Source organism: Apostichopus japonicus, chromosome 3 (assembly GCF_037975245.1).
Source record: "Apostichopus japonicus isolate 1M-3 chromosome 3, ASM3797524v1, whole genome shotgun sequence".
Taxonomy (NCBI): Eukaryota; Metazoa; Echinodermata; class Holothuroidea; order Aspidochirotida; family Stichopodidae; genus Apostichopus; species Apostichopus japonicus.
In genome coordinates this window covers 4,647,501-4,665,723 of record NC_092563.1, presented here as the reverse complement: position 1 = coordinate 4,665,723, position 18,223 = coordinate 4,647,501, and the positions used below count along the sequence as shown (strand labels likewise).

At 37.9% G+C, this 18,223-nt stretch overlaps 2 protein-coding genes across 2 annotated transcripts in view; one reads left to right on the top strand and one right to left on the bottom strand.

Annotated features, from left to right (window-relative positions):
- The first annotated feature begins 68 nt into the window (after positions 1–68).
- LOC139960995 (3-dehydrosphinganine reductase-like) lies at positions 69–11,182 on the top strand. The gene is made up of 10 exons (XM_071959761.1): positions 69–293; positions 1,456–1,545; positions 2,020–2,079; positions 2,452–2,517; positions 4,660–4,755; positions 5,614–5,805; positions 6,633–6,716; positions 7,569–7,652; positions 8,374–8,475; positions 9,046–11,182. Exons 1-10 carry the CDS (start codon positions 171–173, stop codon positions 9,154–9,156), a joined length of 1,008 nt encoding a protein of 335 aa, XP_071815862.1. The 5' UTR covers positions 69–170; the 3' UTR covers positions 9,157–11,182.
- Positions 11,183–14,405: 3,223 nt separating this feature from the next.
- LOC139960989 (pyroglutamylated RF-amide peptide receptor-like) overlaps positions 14,406–18,223 on the bottom strand; it is a 7,101-nt gene continuing 3,283 nt past the window's right edge. Inside the window, exon 3 of the mRNA XM_071959747.1 lies at positions 14,406–17,984. Coding sequence (XP_071815848.1) covers positions 17,392–17,984 — 593 coding nt within the window. The 3' untranslated portion in view covers positions 14,406–17,391. The remainder of the gene's footprint in view (positions 17,985–18,223) is intronic.

The window sequence follows — 18,223 nt, the reverse complement described above, 5'->3', positions numbered from 1 at the left end:
CATTTATAAGCTCCCATGAAATACACACAAACACAGATACGCATTGGTACCGCTGTTTACAAGAGCTAAATTTGGTGGTAATCTTTGAACCTTCACCCAACCTATTCACGAGATCAAGACGCTGATTACAAACTGAAATCGGGATACAACACTAACACACGGGAATCACCATGGAAGCGTCGGTTTTTCTAATAGTCGCTATCTCATTGTTTTTCGCCATAGTTGTTCTGATCTACATATTATCCCCATTAATTTCTCCATCCGTCCTGAAACTGGATAGATCTCACGTTATTGTAAGTTTCAGCATGATCGTTACTTTGGCCTAACTGCTATTGCTAAGTGCTATTGCTAACTGCAAGTTAGGCCTATGCTAGACCTAAGCCAAAGTTAAGCCTTTGCTTACTAGGCCTAAGTAACTTATGATCATAATATTAATAACAGTAGGCCTAGGCCTAACAGACAGCGTAAGTTGGCAGTGACAAACTAATGTAACAAAAGACCTTGAAATAGCGAAAAGGATTTCTACATGGTTAGGAGTATGTGGATGCTTCCACCGTAACTGTTAAGTCTTTTAACAAGGGTAACTTCACACCAGAAAATGCCCAAATCGTGCTAAGTTTCTTAAGGATGTATACCGTTAGTCTGCTTTATGGGACTAACATGATGTAGGGAGACTGCAAAACTTGAGCCTTACTCCAAAGTTAGGAATAGTCAACCTACACATACTACTATGCCTAGCACAATATAGATTTTACAATACAAACTTAAACATCACCAGACTTCAAAACCATGCATTGATAAACTTGTATCAGAACGTCTACTATGCGTTTGTATACAATCATAGTGCTCAATGGATATAGCAATTTCTAATGTTTTTTAGTAGAGCTCACAGGTCATTTGAGGTTGTGACAAAAGTCTCAAAATTGTACAGAGGCCTAAGTGCAGTTTAAGTACTTTGATACATCGGCTTGATCTTTTGAAAACAGATTTGGTTTGTAAGTGCAAGTCCCTTAGGATTTCTTATCTGTTGTTATAACAACAATATACCCCAGATGTGCCCACTGTTGGCAAGGTGGCCAAAACCGTCTGCAATGTGACCCAGGTATGAATTAGCCCCAAATTGAACAAATGCCAACTGTACTAAAACAGAGAGATTATCAGATAACATGTATTGGATTACATATGGGACAATTACAGCTAAACATGTTACAATGAAAACAGTTTAAGCCAGTAAAGCACGTAGTGAACTGCAGTACATACATTCTTGCAGTTTAGCTAAGGATTTGATTTATTTTAAACCAATGAAAAGCTTGAGTATGTACCATAAAAAACTGATGACAAAATTGTCACACTTTTGGTATCTGCTTTCATGTTAAATATTGGTAGCTTTTAAAGTAGAGGAGTTTTTATATTCATAATAGATGACTTCTGCATAAAATACTTTTGTCCTATCAGATCACAGGTGGTTCCAGTGGTATTGGAAAGGCTGTTGCCGCTGAGGTATTAAAGCTGGGGGCAAGCGTTACAATTCTTGGTCGTGACCAGGTAAGAGCTAGGCCTTGTTGTCGATATGTGACAAAATGAGCAGTGAGTACTGTTTCTGAAACAATATTCAATAAACTCCTGATTAAACCTGGAAATTGAGCATAACATCTTTTCATAGTGCTCAGTTTGCCCAAAACTTTTGAAAAGAGAAGTGTGGATGTGTCCTGCTTCCCCTCTCCCAACTTTGTTTGTATTGATGTCTTTTTTTTCTTAGGACTTCTTTATCTTAGACCTTTAGTATTTACTAAGAGTAATAGAATTGCATGTTATCTTATTTCAGAACATTGGCACTGCTCCAGGTAAGAATATTGTCAAACAACCGTTTCTCAAGTCAGTATATAGTCATTTCATGTATCTGTGTTGAATATATTTGTCTAGCTGTTACATAATAGTCACGTTTTTTCTCAATGGCATTTTTTCCCCATTCGTTTTACTTTTCATAGCAATTATCTGTGCTTGCTTTGTCTTTTGTAGGGACGTCTTAAACAAGCAAAACACGACTTGGAGAAATACATAAGAGACCAATCTCATCAGGTATGGTTACATTTGTCGATGGTTTGACCGTTTGACCGCATTATACAACTCTCTTCATAACTGTCTGCCAATGAGCTAAGGTATTATACAACCTCACTATGTAACTGTATACGTGTTAAAACCATAAAACCATTACAGTACTCAGAACATAACTGCCACTGTGCTGAGATATTAACACAACTCATTATATAACTTTATATAAGGCATTTACTGTACACAACCATGTTGGTCACTCTTGGTTTGCTTAGGTTTTATGCAAGGATGTTAGGATTGCCTAACCCACTACCGTAAGTTTTAGAGAATTCAGTAGGAACATGATAATTATTTTGAAGAAGAAAGAAATCATCTTTCATTTCTCCATTGCTTCTCCAGAGGATTCTTTGTATTTCTGTTGATGTCTCTAAAGATTATTCGACAGTGGAAAAGGCCATATCAGAGGTGAGTGTGAACACCTTAAGAAAAACATTTTGATTTATGAATCTTAATCTGCCCCTGATTGTGCCATATCACAGGGTGAGTGTGAACACTTGAAGAAAAACGTTTTGATTTATGAATCTTAATGAGCCCCTGATTGTGCCATATCAGAGGTGAGTGTGAACACCTTAAGAAAAACAATTTGATTTATAAAATATCTTAATTGGCCCCTGATTGTGCCATATCACAGATGTGTGTGAACACCTCAAGAAAAACATTTTGATTTATGAATCTTAATTGACCCCTGGTTGTGCCATATCAGAGGTGAGTGTGAACACCTGAATAACAAATTTTGATTTATGAAATATCTTAATTGGCCCCTGATTGTGCCATATCACAGGGTGAGTGTGAACACCTGAAGAAAAACGTTTTGATTTATGAATCTTAATGAGCCCCTGATTGTTCCATATCAGAGGTGAGTGTGAACACCTGAATAACAAATTTTGATTTATGAAATATCTTAATTGGCCCCTGATTGTGCCATATCACAGGGTGAGTGTGAACACCTGAAGAAAAACGTTTTGATTTATGAATCTTAATGAGCCCCTGATTGTTCCATATCAGAGGTGAGTGTGAACACCTGAAGAAAAGCATTTTGATTTATGAATCTTAATCTGCCCATGATTGTGCCATATCACATGTGAGTTTGAACACCTGAAGAAAAACATTTTGATTTATGAATATTAATCTGCCCATGATTCCACCATATTTGACATCAGATTGTTGTGTAGCATCAATAAATTCTTCTTCTTTTTTGGCATAATATTTTCTTTTGGAAACTTTTCATTCTGGTTGTTGTATTTAACAATCTTGTTGCTACAATTTCTTGACATCACTAAGTACTGGTATTCATGTCACTAGCGATATTGTTTGCTCTCACCATGAAAATGTGCACAAAAGAAAGGAAGGAAATAAAGAAATGTCACCTTTAGTATTGACAAAATGGCAGCCCGCAGACATCACTCTTCAAAAAAGATCTCTACAACGGAACGAGATATTTAAACTGAATAGGAGGTTCATCGTTAAGCACGATGGTTCGCCCAAAATATTTTTCACGACGATGGGATGGCGTCTGAGAGTGCTCACATACAGTGACCCTATGGCGTACAATATTCTCGTTCTCACAAAAGCACTACACAGTACACAGTATAACACTATGATACTAACAGATTTTTGATTATCTTCGGGACACTAGCAAAACTTGATGTTGGTCTTTAAAACCAAAACTGCCAGTCCTTTCATGCATGTCATGAAAATATTTTGACAAAAATTTGGGTAAACACTGAAAGTCAATCAACATCCTGGAGTTTTCCGTCCGAGGAATATCCAATTCTCAGCCGTTGGTATTTCCATCAGTGAGTGATTAGTCAAACAACAGAGAAGAACAGAGAGAGACAACAGCATGCTTTACCATGGCAATTAGGGTGGTCATTTTCATGATATACTTCAGGGGCGTAGCCAAGGGGGGGCAAATCGGGCTACCGCCCCCCTCCCCACCCTTGGGCATATTTTTTTATGATATCGCTAGTAATTTCAAAATAGAAAATGCTTAGATGCAACTTACAAGGCCTGGGAAGTGCCATTTCCAGCGATCCGGGAGGCATTTTCAGCCAATTTTTTCTTCTACGCTTCGCGCCAACTCATGGTGGCACGAAGTTTAGATAGTTTGCCTGCAGGCTTCACCCCTCCCTTGGCAAATTCCTCACTACGCGTCTGATATACTTATGGAAAAAATGAATACGAAAAGTAGGTCCAGTGTCGTAGTGGTCCTCCATTTACCCCTTTCCCCCCACTCCCCCCCCCCCACCCCAAACTGGTTCTCAATGCCTCTGGATGTGTCTTCCATTTTGATGTCATGCCAGTTACCACCCACCTCAGAAACTTGTGTCAGCCAAATAGACATGGGAAAAAGTGAGGAATGTTTGCTCAAAGTCATTTAAGGGTAAGACTTTTAAAATGCCAAACATCTGTAAAATGCTTTCAAACCTTTAACCAGTGTATTTTTCTTTCTTGTCTTCCTGGATTGTTGTTACCCTTGACACAAAGCTGCATTTTGTTACTTATCATATCTCTTGCTTCCTTTATCTTCGTTTTTCTTTGGTTCAGTCTGTTACAACTCTAGGCCCCTGTGATGTACTAGTCAATTCAGCTGGAGGTTCCTATTCGGGGACGTTTGAGGCGACACCTGTAGACGAATTCAAGGTAAATGGCAAAAGGTGTTCTATGACTTAGTGATCCCCTTATTTTTACCCCCAATTTAGTTTAGGTGTGTAAACATCATTTGTATATCCAATATATTGACGTGCTGATGAATTTATGAAAATGTCTATGTCAAAGTCAACAAGGAAGGAAGAAAAGGAAATGTCAAAGAGTAGTGGGGGGTAGGGGGGGTTGGGGGGAAGTGAGGGTAAACATTGAAGAAAGAAAGGGCAAAGAATGGAGAAGAGTCCATCATACCTACCGACAGAGACAGGAACAAATACGGAGATCAGAAAAGATATATTGCACTGAGGCCTAAACTGAGCAGGCAAAAGATGGAGGCTTGCAAACTACAACACTAGATCATTCTGAGTACTTTGACCTGAAAGGGCAAATGTATTTTTGCAGGATAATTGACAAAGACCTCGAGTACGTTCGGTTGTCACGAAGGGATACATTTTGACGAGTAAAAATAGAATTGATGGAGAATATCAAAACTCTTTGAGATTTCACTGGTATTTTTAAAAATTTTAAATAATTTTATAAGGTGTGAGAACCATATGGTTCTGTCTTATGACACCTGTTGTGATTTTAGAACATCAGTGGACAATTGAGGGGCAGGGGTTGGGAGAGGAAGGGATTTGTAAATCCCTTGCCATGCTTTGGGCCCCTCTGTTGTTATAACACCTCTTGTGATCCTCTCCTTAATCTCCTATGCGGACTTGCTGTAAACTATATGGGGTCGTCGGAAGACGTATCGTGAAATGTGAACCTGTTTGTAAAATGTTTATGTCAGATATGATATGATACAGGCTTTCCATAATTAATGTTGAATTTAAATTTGTCTTTCATCTTCGACAGAGATTAATCGATGTGAATCTTTTGGGAACTGTTTATGCCACCAAAGCTTGCCTCCCGTACATGATGAAGCAAAACAAGGGTCGTATCGTCCTCATTTCATCTCAAGCAGGACAGCTTGGCCTCTTCGGATATACAGCCTACTGCAGTTCTAAATTCGCTCTAAGAGGATTTGCGGAGGCCCTCCAAATGGAGGTAGGATATAGATGCATGTTTGTGTGTGTTGGAGTGTGTGTGTGTACATGGAGCAGGGATGATAGGGAATGACTTACTCTACCATAAAAAGTAACATGAATTATTGAAAGAAAAAAGGGGTGATATTCATTCCATTCATAAACATGAAGATAATTTTTTGATATTCATATGATGTTCCTTCAAAAAAATTGTCCAGTGTCAAAAATAAGTATATCCTTAACCATGGTAAAAATTGTGTCATTACAAGTTCTCTTGAAGGTATGGGTTGGTTAGACTCAGGATTTGAACCATTGACCCAAAACGGTGGTGGGTTGAAGTTGATTTATATCTCTCAGGCGGATGGAAAAGTATACATTTTAATGAGAAATAAATGATTCCAAACAAGGATGTAATCAAACATTCGTTGATCGTATACCTGTGTAAAGTCATCGGGACAAATGTTATCAGATGTTCTGAATGGTAAAAGGATAGCGTACATTTTAGATATAAATTAGGGAACTGTATTCTGGTTGCTGGATAAAACATGAATGTGGTGACAAACATGTTAAATCTTCTTAATTGGTCAGAAGTGAAAGCAATGCAGAAGAACATGCCCACATCATTTCATGACACTGTGTTTTCAGCCAGAATTGATGTTGATTAGATCTCCCATGTTGCACAATTGGGGTAGATATTTGTTGTAAAACGACAAGAGTTTTTTCAATCCTGGTGCAGAGAGGAGAAGTACAACGATAATAAAAGACAAACAAAACACTTTGAAACGTGGAACGGAGAAACAAAAGCAGATGGGATGAAATTGATCCTTGTATAACATGGTTTTCTTGCAGGTCAAGCCTTACAACGTTTACATAACCATCAACTATCCACCAGATACAGATACACCATTGCTTCACTCAGAGGATGAGACCAAGGTAAGCCATTTAGACACCACCACCATTAACTGCACCATCATCTGCACCATAATCTGTAACATTGGGTGTGTCGGAAGACAATTATACGACAGGGATCCTGACCGGTATTTAAAAAGATCAAGGAGATATTTGGCTGGAATGGGATTCATTGGAACCAGTGACCTGCAGTATTTCTGTACTACTATACCGACTTTATTAATCAAATCCATAGTTTGGTGGTGATCCCTATCAAGTGGATGCTTTGCCAAGGGAGTCTGTCAGTCAGAAGGCAAAATACTTGTGCGTATCTTGCGACCTGCGATCACATCCCAGTTTAATGCTATACAACTTAGGAAGGGGCAGGGAAGAGTTTTTGCCAGAAATTTGGCTTTGTACATATTTATAAACACATTTGCAATGAGCAAAGACATTTTTGGCTAGGCCGAATGGGATTCAAAGTATCACAAGCCCTGGACTGTACCAATTGAGCTGTGAGTTGGTTTATACTATTAAGTTGGTTTATACTATTGGGGGTTAACAGACTCGCAAACCCGCCGGTTTTTGCAAGATTTGACAAGACGTACTTCGTAGCTCTGTATGAGGTTATGTTTTAGTTCCTTCGAGACCTATACTCAAAGTGGCTGCTACTGCTTGAAACAAATTTTCAAAATTTACCTTGATTTATTACATTGTCATATTGAAACATTTGGAACAACACTGAGGGTAATAAGCTGTATTTTCTGTTGTACGATCTTTAGTTTTGCATACTATCAAACATTTGTAGCAATGCAAGCAGTTTTCTTCTCTTTGAAACAAGCATGATGCAATGCCGTTAATTTTGTTTTGTCCTTTCCCTTTTTCTAACATGTACAGCCTATGGAGACAAAGTTAATATCAGAGACATCAGGCCTCTTCCAACCAGAGGATGTTGCCAAGACGATCACAAATGATCTTCAGGTAGGAATTGGTTGGTGGCTTATATGCCCACCAGGTACATCTTTAACCACAGACTGCTAATATCAACAAATTACAGGAAATTGATAGAACATAAGACCAGCTGCAGAAGACAGGTTATGATTGCCCTCGTTGTGAATCACTCAGGTAGCAACTATATAGTGTGTGCATGAATTAATAATGTATCACATAGGTTTGGGATATATCATTCAGCTAAGAGACAGTCTTTGTTTGATCAACGAAAGTCTAGATTAAACATTGAACAATGTCATCGGTTTGCTGCAACGCATCACCTGAATGCAAACTGTCACTTGCATCGGAACTGATGAGAAGATCCATAAATAATGGATAGAAGCTGAAGATACCTGTGCTGTAGTCGAGTGGATGAAGGCGGTGGCATTTGAATCAATGAGGCTAAGCTATATAGGGAGGTTCCGAGTTGATCCACGCGGGTCATAGTAAGGCGGGTTTTCCATCCAAGAGCAATCTACGGTTTTCCCATCTGAAATGACTTTCTAAATTGAAAAGATTTAAGATTTGAGTTAAAATGTTGAGTTGGAAGCCACCCGACTTGTAAGTTGTAATCCATAAAGCCCTTACGGGTCTCTCCCGCATTCGTGGTCGCTTAAACATTGTTAAAAAAAATAACTGCCTGGTTAATATTATTATTGTCATGATGATTATTATTATATCTCTTTAATGTGTAATTGTTATATCTTTACAGAAGGGAGTGTTCTTGAGTTCTGTCGGTATGGATGGATGGATCTTAGCAATTTTAACATCGGGCGCTGCTCCGATCACATCTCTAATGCAAGCTGTACAAGAGGTCAGTCTGATGTTAGCGGCTGACGAATCATTTAAGAAGCTTGCAGTTTGTCACGTCGCTTTTAAAGGGGATCTTATCGTCCTTTTCTCTCTGTCGATATTTTCCGGTTGCTAACACGAGGTTGATGTCATTGGTTATGCGTCGTTTGACATTTCACATCTCAACTGCAATCAATTTCCTGTCTGAGATTTGTCTTTCAATCCCCGTTAAATTGTGTCGTTTTCGCTTGTTCTTTTCCCTTTTGGTGCTAGTTGTTGAAATGCAGTACATGAATAACCAATAATTATTATGAGAGATGAAATATGTTTTGTCGTTGTTGACGTCGTAGTATCCATTTTGATTATTATTTACATCTTCTTTCTTCTTTTCTTTCTGAAGCAACGATCAGAAGTGATAATGACGTACAAGTTTATTTTAGAATTTGGCAGCTGGAATTGTTGTTATTATTATTATTATTATTATTTTTATTATCGTTATTATCATCATCATCATCGTTGTTGCTGTTATGAACTATCACTCATTGTGATTGGAGGCAACTTATATTATCATCTTTGTTTTTTCCTTTCACAGTTTCTACTGATGGGACTCTTCAGAGTGGTATCCCTCTTCTATTCGAGTTCGTTTGATAGATTAATCAAAAAGTGTAAAGCGGAGCGGGAAGCCAGGAAGGAGCGACATTGATGACAGCGAATGTATATCCTACCGTACAGCCAACCTATTCACTCTCAATATTAATCTTCCCTCTCAGAGAAAACAAGAATGAAAGCAATATTTGTCGGAAGAAATTCCAGTGCTTTAAGTTTTACTGGTGCTAAGTTCTAATTTAAAATAGCTAAAAATTGTGGCTAGAGAGAAACGTGAATCTCGGGGGGGGGGGGGGGGGGGGTGGGTTTACATTGCAATTTTTCAATTGCACACTATAAATGAAAATTAGTAGCACGATCTTATGTGTATATCTAAGTATAGACCTAATTAAGAGCCTAAATGTAACTCTGATTGCATCCTTTCCGGTTAAATTGTTGCGCCCCAGGGGAACGACACCACCCCCTCCTTTTTAATATCGTCAAACCACCCCAGAGAGGATATATGAAGAGAGCAATCTTTGGTGTGGTGGTACCTGCCTGATAGTGGGCACCAGAGTGCAGTTCTCCATAGCGTGCATTAGAGATTGGACAGTATAATATTCACGCCGTGTACACCTCGCGAATGCCAAAGTAGCTGACAGAGTCGGTGATACACTCTCTATCCTAGCGACATTACCATTTATTGCACTCTCCGATGCACACTGTCTATGAATTTTGCATGTACTTCTCATCTCGGACAGAATACTTAAGTGCGGAGTAGGTGCAAACGTGATTATTCCTTTCCACTGTCAGTCTTGTCAAATTTCCCACATCTTACTTTTAAGGGCATTATGACTGTAGCTGGTTGCGACCCTCAGAGAGAAGATTTCACACCATGGAACACCTTTTTACCATATCACTATTCACTCTTGTGATTCAGAAACAGCCTATATTACACGGGCTGGACATTCTGGGAACTGCAACAAGATATGATAGATAAGAAGACGTGGGAGGTTTGCCACTTCCCCCCCCCCCACGATATATATAGATATAGGAGAGAGAATTAACTCGCTATGAATTGTGTTACATATTTAGCCAAGATCTACAATGGGATTCATAGCTTCTTAACACTATTTTATAGAGTCAAAAGCAGGAACTTTAGTTGAAAATACAAAATCCATGAAAATTCATCAGCCTTCAGTTACGAAGGTGAAAATGTTATGCCCTCTCTTGTATTCGGTGCTGTTACTACTCATTTTATGCCTTGATAAAAAGATATGAACCAAATAATATTGATTCCTTGCCAAAGGCAGAAGAAATCTATGTGATGGTAATGATGTGTGCATGTGAAGTCTTGTGAAGTATTGGCTTGTGAAAACACTCTGGCTCAATTATATTTGTTATAGTATAAGTACGAGAACCCTGTCAAAAGTCATTTGAAGTCAACAGAGCTAGGTCAAAGTTCAAAAACCTTGTAGATGGGATAACTCCATATGACAGCTTTGGTTGGCTTCACACTTGGATCCAACTTCCAAAGTACAAGCACCGTACTTTGTTATGTGGAGGTGAAAGGTGATTTGCAGGCAACAGAGGTAAAAGTGTGAAACCCTCTTGAAACACGATAAATCTTAAAAAGTAAACGTAGCATGAGTTTTCATACATTGTAGGTGAATCCACGTTATTCAGTTCAACAACCCTGCTTTTTTTCTGTGTAAGTCAAAGGTCACTTTGGGTCAATAGAGGTCTAAATCTGAAAACCTAACCAAAAGAACTCCAATTTTAGAGCTTGAAATGAATTTCAAATTAGGTATGTATATCCATCTCGATATTGAGTACATGAGTCTTATTCTGCTCTTTTAAGGTCAAAGAGAGGGGGGGGGGGGGTTAGCATTATACCAAGTTTAGGAATCCAAAGAAAGGAGCTGCTGTCAATGATTGTTAAAAAGAATTAGTTGGCCCATGGGAGCTTGTTGCAGACTTGCACTGCACTGCCATGGTCATTGTTCAGTAGCATGTGCAATTTGTGAATTGATGCCTTTTGTAATATGATTATAATTGCTTTGTTTTGTTTTGTTTTATTTATTTATTGTTCTGTGATTAAACATGACAACGGTAGCAGATTCTGAATACAAAGGTATATGGACAAAAGTAGTGTTTGCACGGGTTATCCGGGTACCCGGGTACCCGCCCGACGTGTACTACCCGGTTCCTAATTTATTACCCGAATCCTAAGCAAAGTGTGATTTAAAAAAAAAATGGCAAACCGACGGTTAGGCAGATTTCCCATTGACTTAGTGTGGTGTTAGGCTACAATGTGGTAGAAGATAACAGCAATAACGAAGGGGCCCGTTCGACGCGATACTACCCGGTTCCTAATTTATTACCCGAATCATAGGCCTACGCAAAGTGTGATTGTTTAAAAAAAAAATGCAAACCGATGGTTAGGCTGATTTCCCATTGACTTAGTGTGTTGTTAGGCTACCATGTGTTCGAAGATAACAGCAATAACGAAAGCTTTCCATAGATATCTTATAACTGCGTCACAATTTCAGCTAATACACAGATGGCTAGGCTAGACTGCCCCATTGACTTAGTGTGGTGTTAGGCAACCATGTGGTCGAACGTAACAGCAATTGCGAAAGTATTCCATGGATGTCTTATAACTGCGTCACATCTCCAGCAAATTAACAGATGGTTAGGCTTAGCTAGATTTCTCATTGACTTAGTGTGGTGTTAGGCTACCATGTGGAAGAAATTATTATTTATTCATTCGTTTATTTCAAAGAAGGAAAGGCTGACAAAAAAAAATTTACGCGATGTTTATGGATTATAGATGGGATAACTAAAAAATAGTAATCGCAAGTGGCTTTTTACTAATCGTTTATTCCAAATGCGATCAAATTGCGCAATCTCGCGGCTAATGAGAACCCTGGGCCTGCATAATAGATAGTAGTAGTATTAAAAACTGTTTAAGAGCTAAATTGGAAATCTATATGGTTTGATCCAATAGACGTGCACGAGCTAGCATAAGCAGCGGCGGCAGTGTGATGTTAGTGGTAATGCTGATTATAATTAAATAATTTATTTATTAACAAGTTAATGAAAGAATTAGAAGCAAATAAAAATTATTGAGGGAGGTTTTATACCTTATCTTACACCTACGTATTTGAACATGAAAACATTGTCAGTAGAGAATATAATGCATTTATTACAGCATCCAATATGTAATTTCTTGAAAATCGTGATACACGAGGGTAAACAATTTTTTCCGGGTACCCGGATACCCGACGGGTAACAGCCCTCGGGTACCCGGTTCCCGATTTTTGGACCCGTGTAAACACTAGACAAAAGGTCATAACGGGTAAAACAACTCCAAAGCGTTTTAGTTGATACCAGAACACCTTTGGCTTGCTGCACTTCTAGTGAAATGGCCCTGAGTTTTTTTTATAAACTAGGAATTCTAAAGTAATTTCATAGAATGTTGAATAATGTGAAATACAGATTCACCACGATAATAATAATAATAATAATTATATCATTTGTTCAGTGTTGTATTATTGTTTCTGTCTGTTTTTATCAATAACGTCATATAGCAGGTGTGCTCCTTTACTTTGTAATATAGGCTATAAATATGAAAGTGGGCTCGTAGCCATGGGTGGGGCGAGGTGAGGGGGGCTTCCATGTATGTTATACTTTCGAGCTGGTCTTGCCAATAGCTCATTACATGCATGATATACTTCCGAGCTGGAGAATATTGCAGAATATTGAGTAACAGCGATTTTCAGACAAAAGTAGTCGGATTTGCAGTGATGGTAATCAGAAGGACACATGGGATTTTGCGGTTTTGACTCGGGCATGAATCTATGGATCATGATCTTTTTTTAAGTCATTTTGGTCGTACATTTTTCACAGCATGTGTCTATTAGCAGGCGCGTAGCCAAGGGGGGGAAGGGGGCAGCCGCCCCCCCCCCCTTGAGCAATTTAAAAAAAATTTTTTTTTAATGTTTTTATGATATCGCTAGTATTTTCAAAAGAAAAATGCTAAGATGCAACTTACCAAGGCCTGGGAAGTGCCATTTCCTGCGATCTGGGAGGCATTTTCAGCCAAAATTTTCTTGTACGCTTCGCGCCAATCATGGTGGCGCTACGCTTAGATAGTTTACAATGCCGAATCTACATTTTCGCCCCTCCCTTGGCAAATTCCTGGCTACGCGCCTGTCTATTAATCTGAACTTATTTAAAAAATATGGAACAAAACTTTAGTTTAGTCCATATTTGAATACTGTTTCATATTTCGTCCAGCATTAATTAATTAACCAACATGTCATAAATTTAAAACAATTGAAATAAAAAGGGAACGCTAACTCACAAAGTAGTTGCGGGTGAGGGGCACTCCTCCCTATGTCCCTCACCATGCACGCTATCATGAAGCGTCTTTCCATTATTTTAAATTCCTTGACAGGCCTCCTCCCTCGGCTGAAACAATAGAGCAACTCTTTTGCTGCGATGAAAGTCTTATCTTCACACATCATTAAGACAGAGGAGCTAGGTTGCAATTCCCGCATTCTTCCGATTGTCGCCATGTTAGTAAAGCATTCTGCCGTTGCTATGAACTCAGCTGAACCTCTGCGGGCTTTTTTTATTTATTTTTTTATTTTTTACGCTGACTATTGAATTTAAAGAAATTCTCTCTTATCTATTATGTAGCACAATGATTGTAGAGGCACGAATTAGTCATATAAGATGTTTAATACCCACGGGCGGTAACTTACGAATGGGGGAGAGGGGGGTGGTTGGGGGAGAGAATGGAAAAAAAATTGAACAGTGGTACGAAGCTCAATTTGCCGACTATGGTTCCGTATACACTGTATATGTACTGGCATTGAGAGGAATGATACCTAGAATCATTAGATGACGGGGTAGGTGATGGTAGAATGCATATCTTGATATTTCCATTACGATAATATTATGGGATAGAGGAGGGTGGGGTCCATCATCGTCTTGATGACGGGGTGGGCGAACTGAGGCACAAATTGCTGCCATGAAACTCTGTGATCTGACCGGCAGAGCTGGGACCCGTGTTCATTGATGATGAAATTGCCGCCTGCCGTGGTATACCGTTGCAAACCCGCGCGAAAATACCTGCAGTGAAACTTATGTAGGGAGTCGCCCACCTTATTCGGCCCTATGGCATGCCGTAATTAACATTTACCTCTCAATTTACCTCTCAAAATTAAGTAGATTTGATTCCACATGATGGTAATTGTATTTTACTTTTAATTAGAATTTAACTTAAGAAGAATGAATGAAGCTTAAGTGTATGCATAATCAATCGTAAGCTTAAAGCAACTGTATTTTACTTAGGCCTAAACTGAATTGTATTCTGCTTAAGTAAAATAGAATATGGCTCAAGTAAAATGACTTTTCCGTTTTATTTGAGCTAAATTCAATTAAGCTCAAGTGGAATTGTATTTTTATTAAGCTAAATAACATTTAACCCAAAGTGCAAACTTATTTTACTTACGTAAAATATGACGTAAATGAGATTATTTGAACTTAACCTATATAGCCTAATTTGTATTTTACTTATAGGTAATTTTGAACGTGGTCGATAATAATAACCTCTTAGTCTTTCCCCCAAAAACAGGCAGGAGAAGTTTATAAATTTGAACCAAACGGAAATTTTCTGTCTTTATGCAATTACTTCTCTTAACACTATAACCAATCCTTGAAGATATTTGCCATATAGTACATGTGGAGATTAAACGATGGTGAATGTGTATAGTTAAATAGTTAAGGCGCCGCTTCATTATTGGCTGGTATTAAATGTTAAACAGTGATTTCTATCAGACAAGTTTATTAATTTTTTGTTTACTGTGTATTAATTTACAAAACAAACAAAGAACAGGTTTATGAAGAGAGTAAGAGAGAGTGAGAAAATCCAGTTTTAAAAATAAAAGTATAAATTAATAAAAACAATGGAAAGGAAGATACTTAAAAAAGGGAAACAGTTTGATTTATGTTCCAAACATGTTCCAAACTTAAAAGAATAGTTTATTAAAGGAAAATGAACTTATTTATGATGGTGACTGGTCGATAACCTATAATATAACAGTTAGAAATAACCAACACGGGAATTCGTTAAGATTACGTCAAACAATGTTATCATGTATCATAAACGTCGTAAAAAATAAATGTTAAATAAAGATATAAATAATTTCTTTTTTTTTTAATATGTTAAAGACACAGAAAGTTTGACGATTTCCATACTTTCGTAAGGAAGGTATAAGGATGAAAAATTGAACAAAATCTGTTAAATTGCTAACTTCGTGAAAATTATTGGAGTTTGTAGATATTTGAAGTGAGTGGTTCGTCCTACAAATATATATAAGTTATTATAAGATCAAAACGAATCGTTGGTTCAATTTTCTAATATGTAACAATGACATGTAAATTTACATAACAATAAACATTAATCAACGTGAAAGAAAAGGGAACATTGATATGCAACCATCATCGAAGATTACCGTATAATATGTCGTCCTAGGAGATCGTAAAATCTAGCAATAAATTTAGCTCTACTTATATTTCCAAGCAGCAGTTTAAGATTTTCAACGAGAATTATTTCAAACAGTTGATTTCGTAGAAGAATATTTGTAATTCTATATATTATAAGTAAATATAGTACAAAATATTGACCAATATAATCAGGTCAACAATCAATAAATCAATCAATCAACTGCAGACATATATGTTAGGATATGTAGGACTACTTCGATTTGGTCCTCACTGATAACCATTGTAAAGAAATATGAACACAGCTATTGTTATTCAAACTTATGATCTAGAAATATGAACACCGCTATTGTCATTCAAACTTATGATATATGGTATTTGAAGTGCGCGTGGAGATGTGTATAGTCTCAGCCTTTCGATACAACTATAGTTTATCCTATTCTACTTGACAATGAAATATGAATAATTACAAAGAAAACATTTACAAAACAATCGCATAACTTTATTTTTGTCATTACAAACATATAACTGCCTGTTTATGTCTTGCAACCTATTGACAGACTTAACTGAGTCTATTAATCCAATTTCCGAGCCATTTTTACAATCGTTCAAACATGATCAGTTAACGCTATTCTTTAAAGAGGTATTCCGGTGGTAGATAATGTAAACATATATCTTAATTAGCAAAATATCCGGCCACACTTGTGAGTTCAATAGCTCATCTGAACTTTGTCCCTATACCTCGAGGTATATGGTTGATGGAATCCGGGAGTTATTTGGTTAGGATAAAACCTCCTTTACTTCCAGAAATGTCATAATGATGGAAGTTCCCCAAATTATTGACTTTCCCAAATTTTTGTTGACTTCCCTCTGAATTGTGATTTATTCGAAACATTTTAGTATGCTCTTATAATGTTCTCTCTAATTAGAGAATTTTATCGATAAAAAAAGGCAACTTTCCCTCTAAGTTTTCCTTTCTGGTTAAATCATAATTTAAGTATTATCTAGTAAACCGTAAGCACTTTCCAGCTCACTTGCCATTAAATCCACTTCAACCACCGTGCTATCATCTCAAGGGGATCGCTCACTCCGTCTGTAAATACAAGCAACATGGGCAACAGAGGAGGAAAAAAACAATCGATCGTGAAGTTATACATGCATGCAGCGAAGTAATGTGCGCGTGCATCCAGTTGGGGCAATTTCTTTTTCTATAATGTACTGTCTTGTCCCTAGCTACTTCACTCGTAATGTCAGTACTGTACGAGCAGTGTGAATGATCATGTTTCTACCAGAGGAACTGTTTGTACTGTTGAGACGAGTGATTTGAAGCATGATATGGGAGGACAGTTTAGAGAGGTATTATCATTAGGAAATTGTCCCAACTGGCTGGCGCGTGATGTAGGCCACGGCAGTGTTCAAGGCAAACTCACCTACAGAGCAGGATCGAGCGGATCCAAGAGATTAAAAAAAGGAAGGGGTGTGAAGATGAGGTCGTTTGACGCCAAATCCCCTCCCCCCCCACAGTAGGGGAGGGGGGTCTGACATGAAATGGTGTTTGCCAAGGCCCAAGGCATGTGTTTATTATAGGTCAACAATTAGATCTACAAGCAAGGTAGTGTGCGAATGAATAGACCTACTTTTGTTATTTAGGGTTGAAGGAGGGTAAGGTATATCCTCACACCCCTTGATCCGCGCCTGAAGAAAGTTGGCAATGCCTGACAGGGATGTATGAAACATACGCAAAAGGGTATGCATTCCTCTGTAAATCAAGACAAAGTTTGATTATCTATATCTATATATATTTCGACGACGATAAAACTCGGATGTATGTAGAAACTTACAGCCAAATAGAATTACTTTTCCTTCTGTTTGCGATATCCCTCAATTTCTTTCTAATATGCACACAAAACAAACTGTTCTTCAGGTGATTTCGAAAGCCTTTCCCGAGGAAAGCGTAGATGTATGGATTCATGAAATTGCTGAAATACATCACAGTGTTGGCTACAGTGTGGATCAGAACGTACAGCACATCATGCTCACGTATTGGTTTACCGGAGTATGCGTACCATAAATGAACCGAATGTATCGGCATGTAACCCATCGCGAAAACCAACACCGTTGTCGTGACAACCCTAATCCCGCGTTTTCTCTGCCGCCATAACTTTCTGTTTAATGCTAACGCAGGGCCGTTTACCCGTTGACAGCTACCCGGTTGCCAGCCGTATTTACATGCCACTCTTCTACTATTTGCGAGGGTTTTCCAGATATGATAGAGACAGAAACACATCAGGACGAGAGGGAGTAGAAATAATGAGACCGTCTCGGCTGAGAAGAATATTTTCACACCGACCTCAGGAGCATATTCTTGGCATAACCCGTCTTCTGTCGGTGTACCGACATATATCACTGGTGATTGCAACAATATCGACACTACAGAAGAGGAAGAAAGGAAAGATCAAAATATCATTTTTCAAAATCTCAACAAAAACAACAAAACAAATATAATAAAATTATAAAATATATCTTTATTTCATTTATTAATATCGGAATAGATTGATGATTTCGTACTGTTTGATTCATTTGAAGAAAAAAGATTGTGACTAAAATCATTTCATTCATTCTTTCCATTCTGCGCCTTTTCATTCATTCATTTATTCATTCATTCTTTT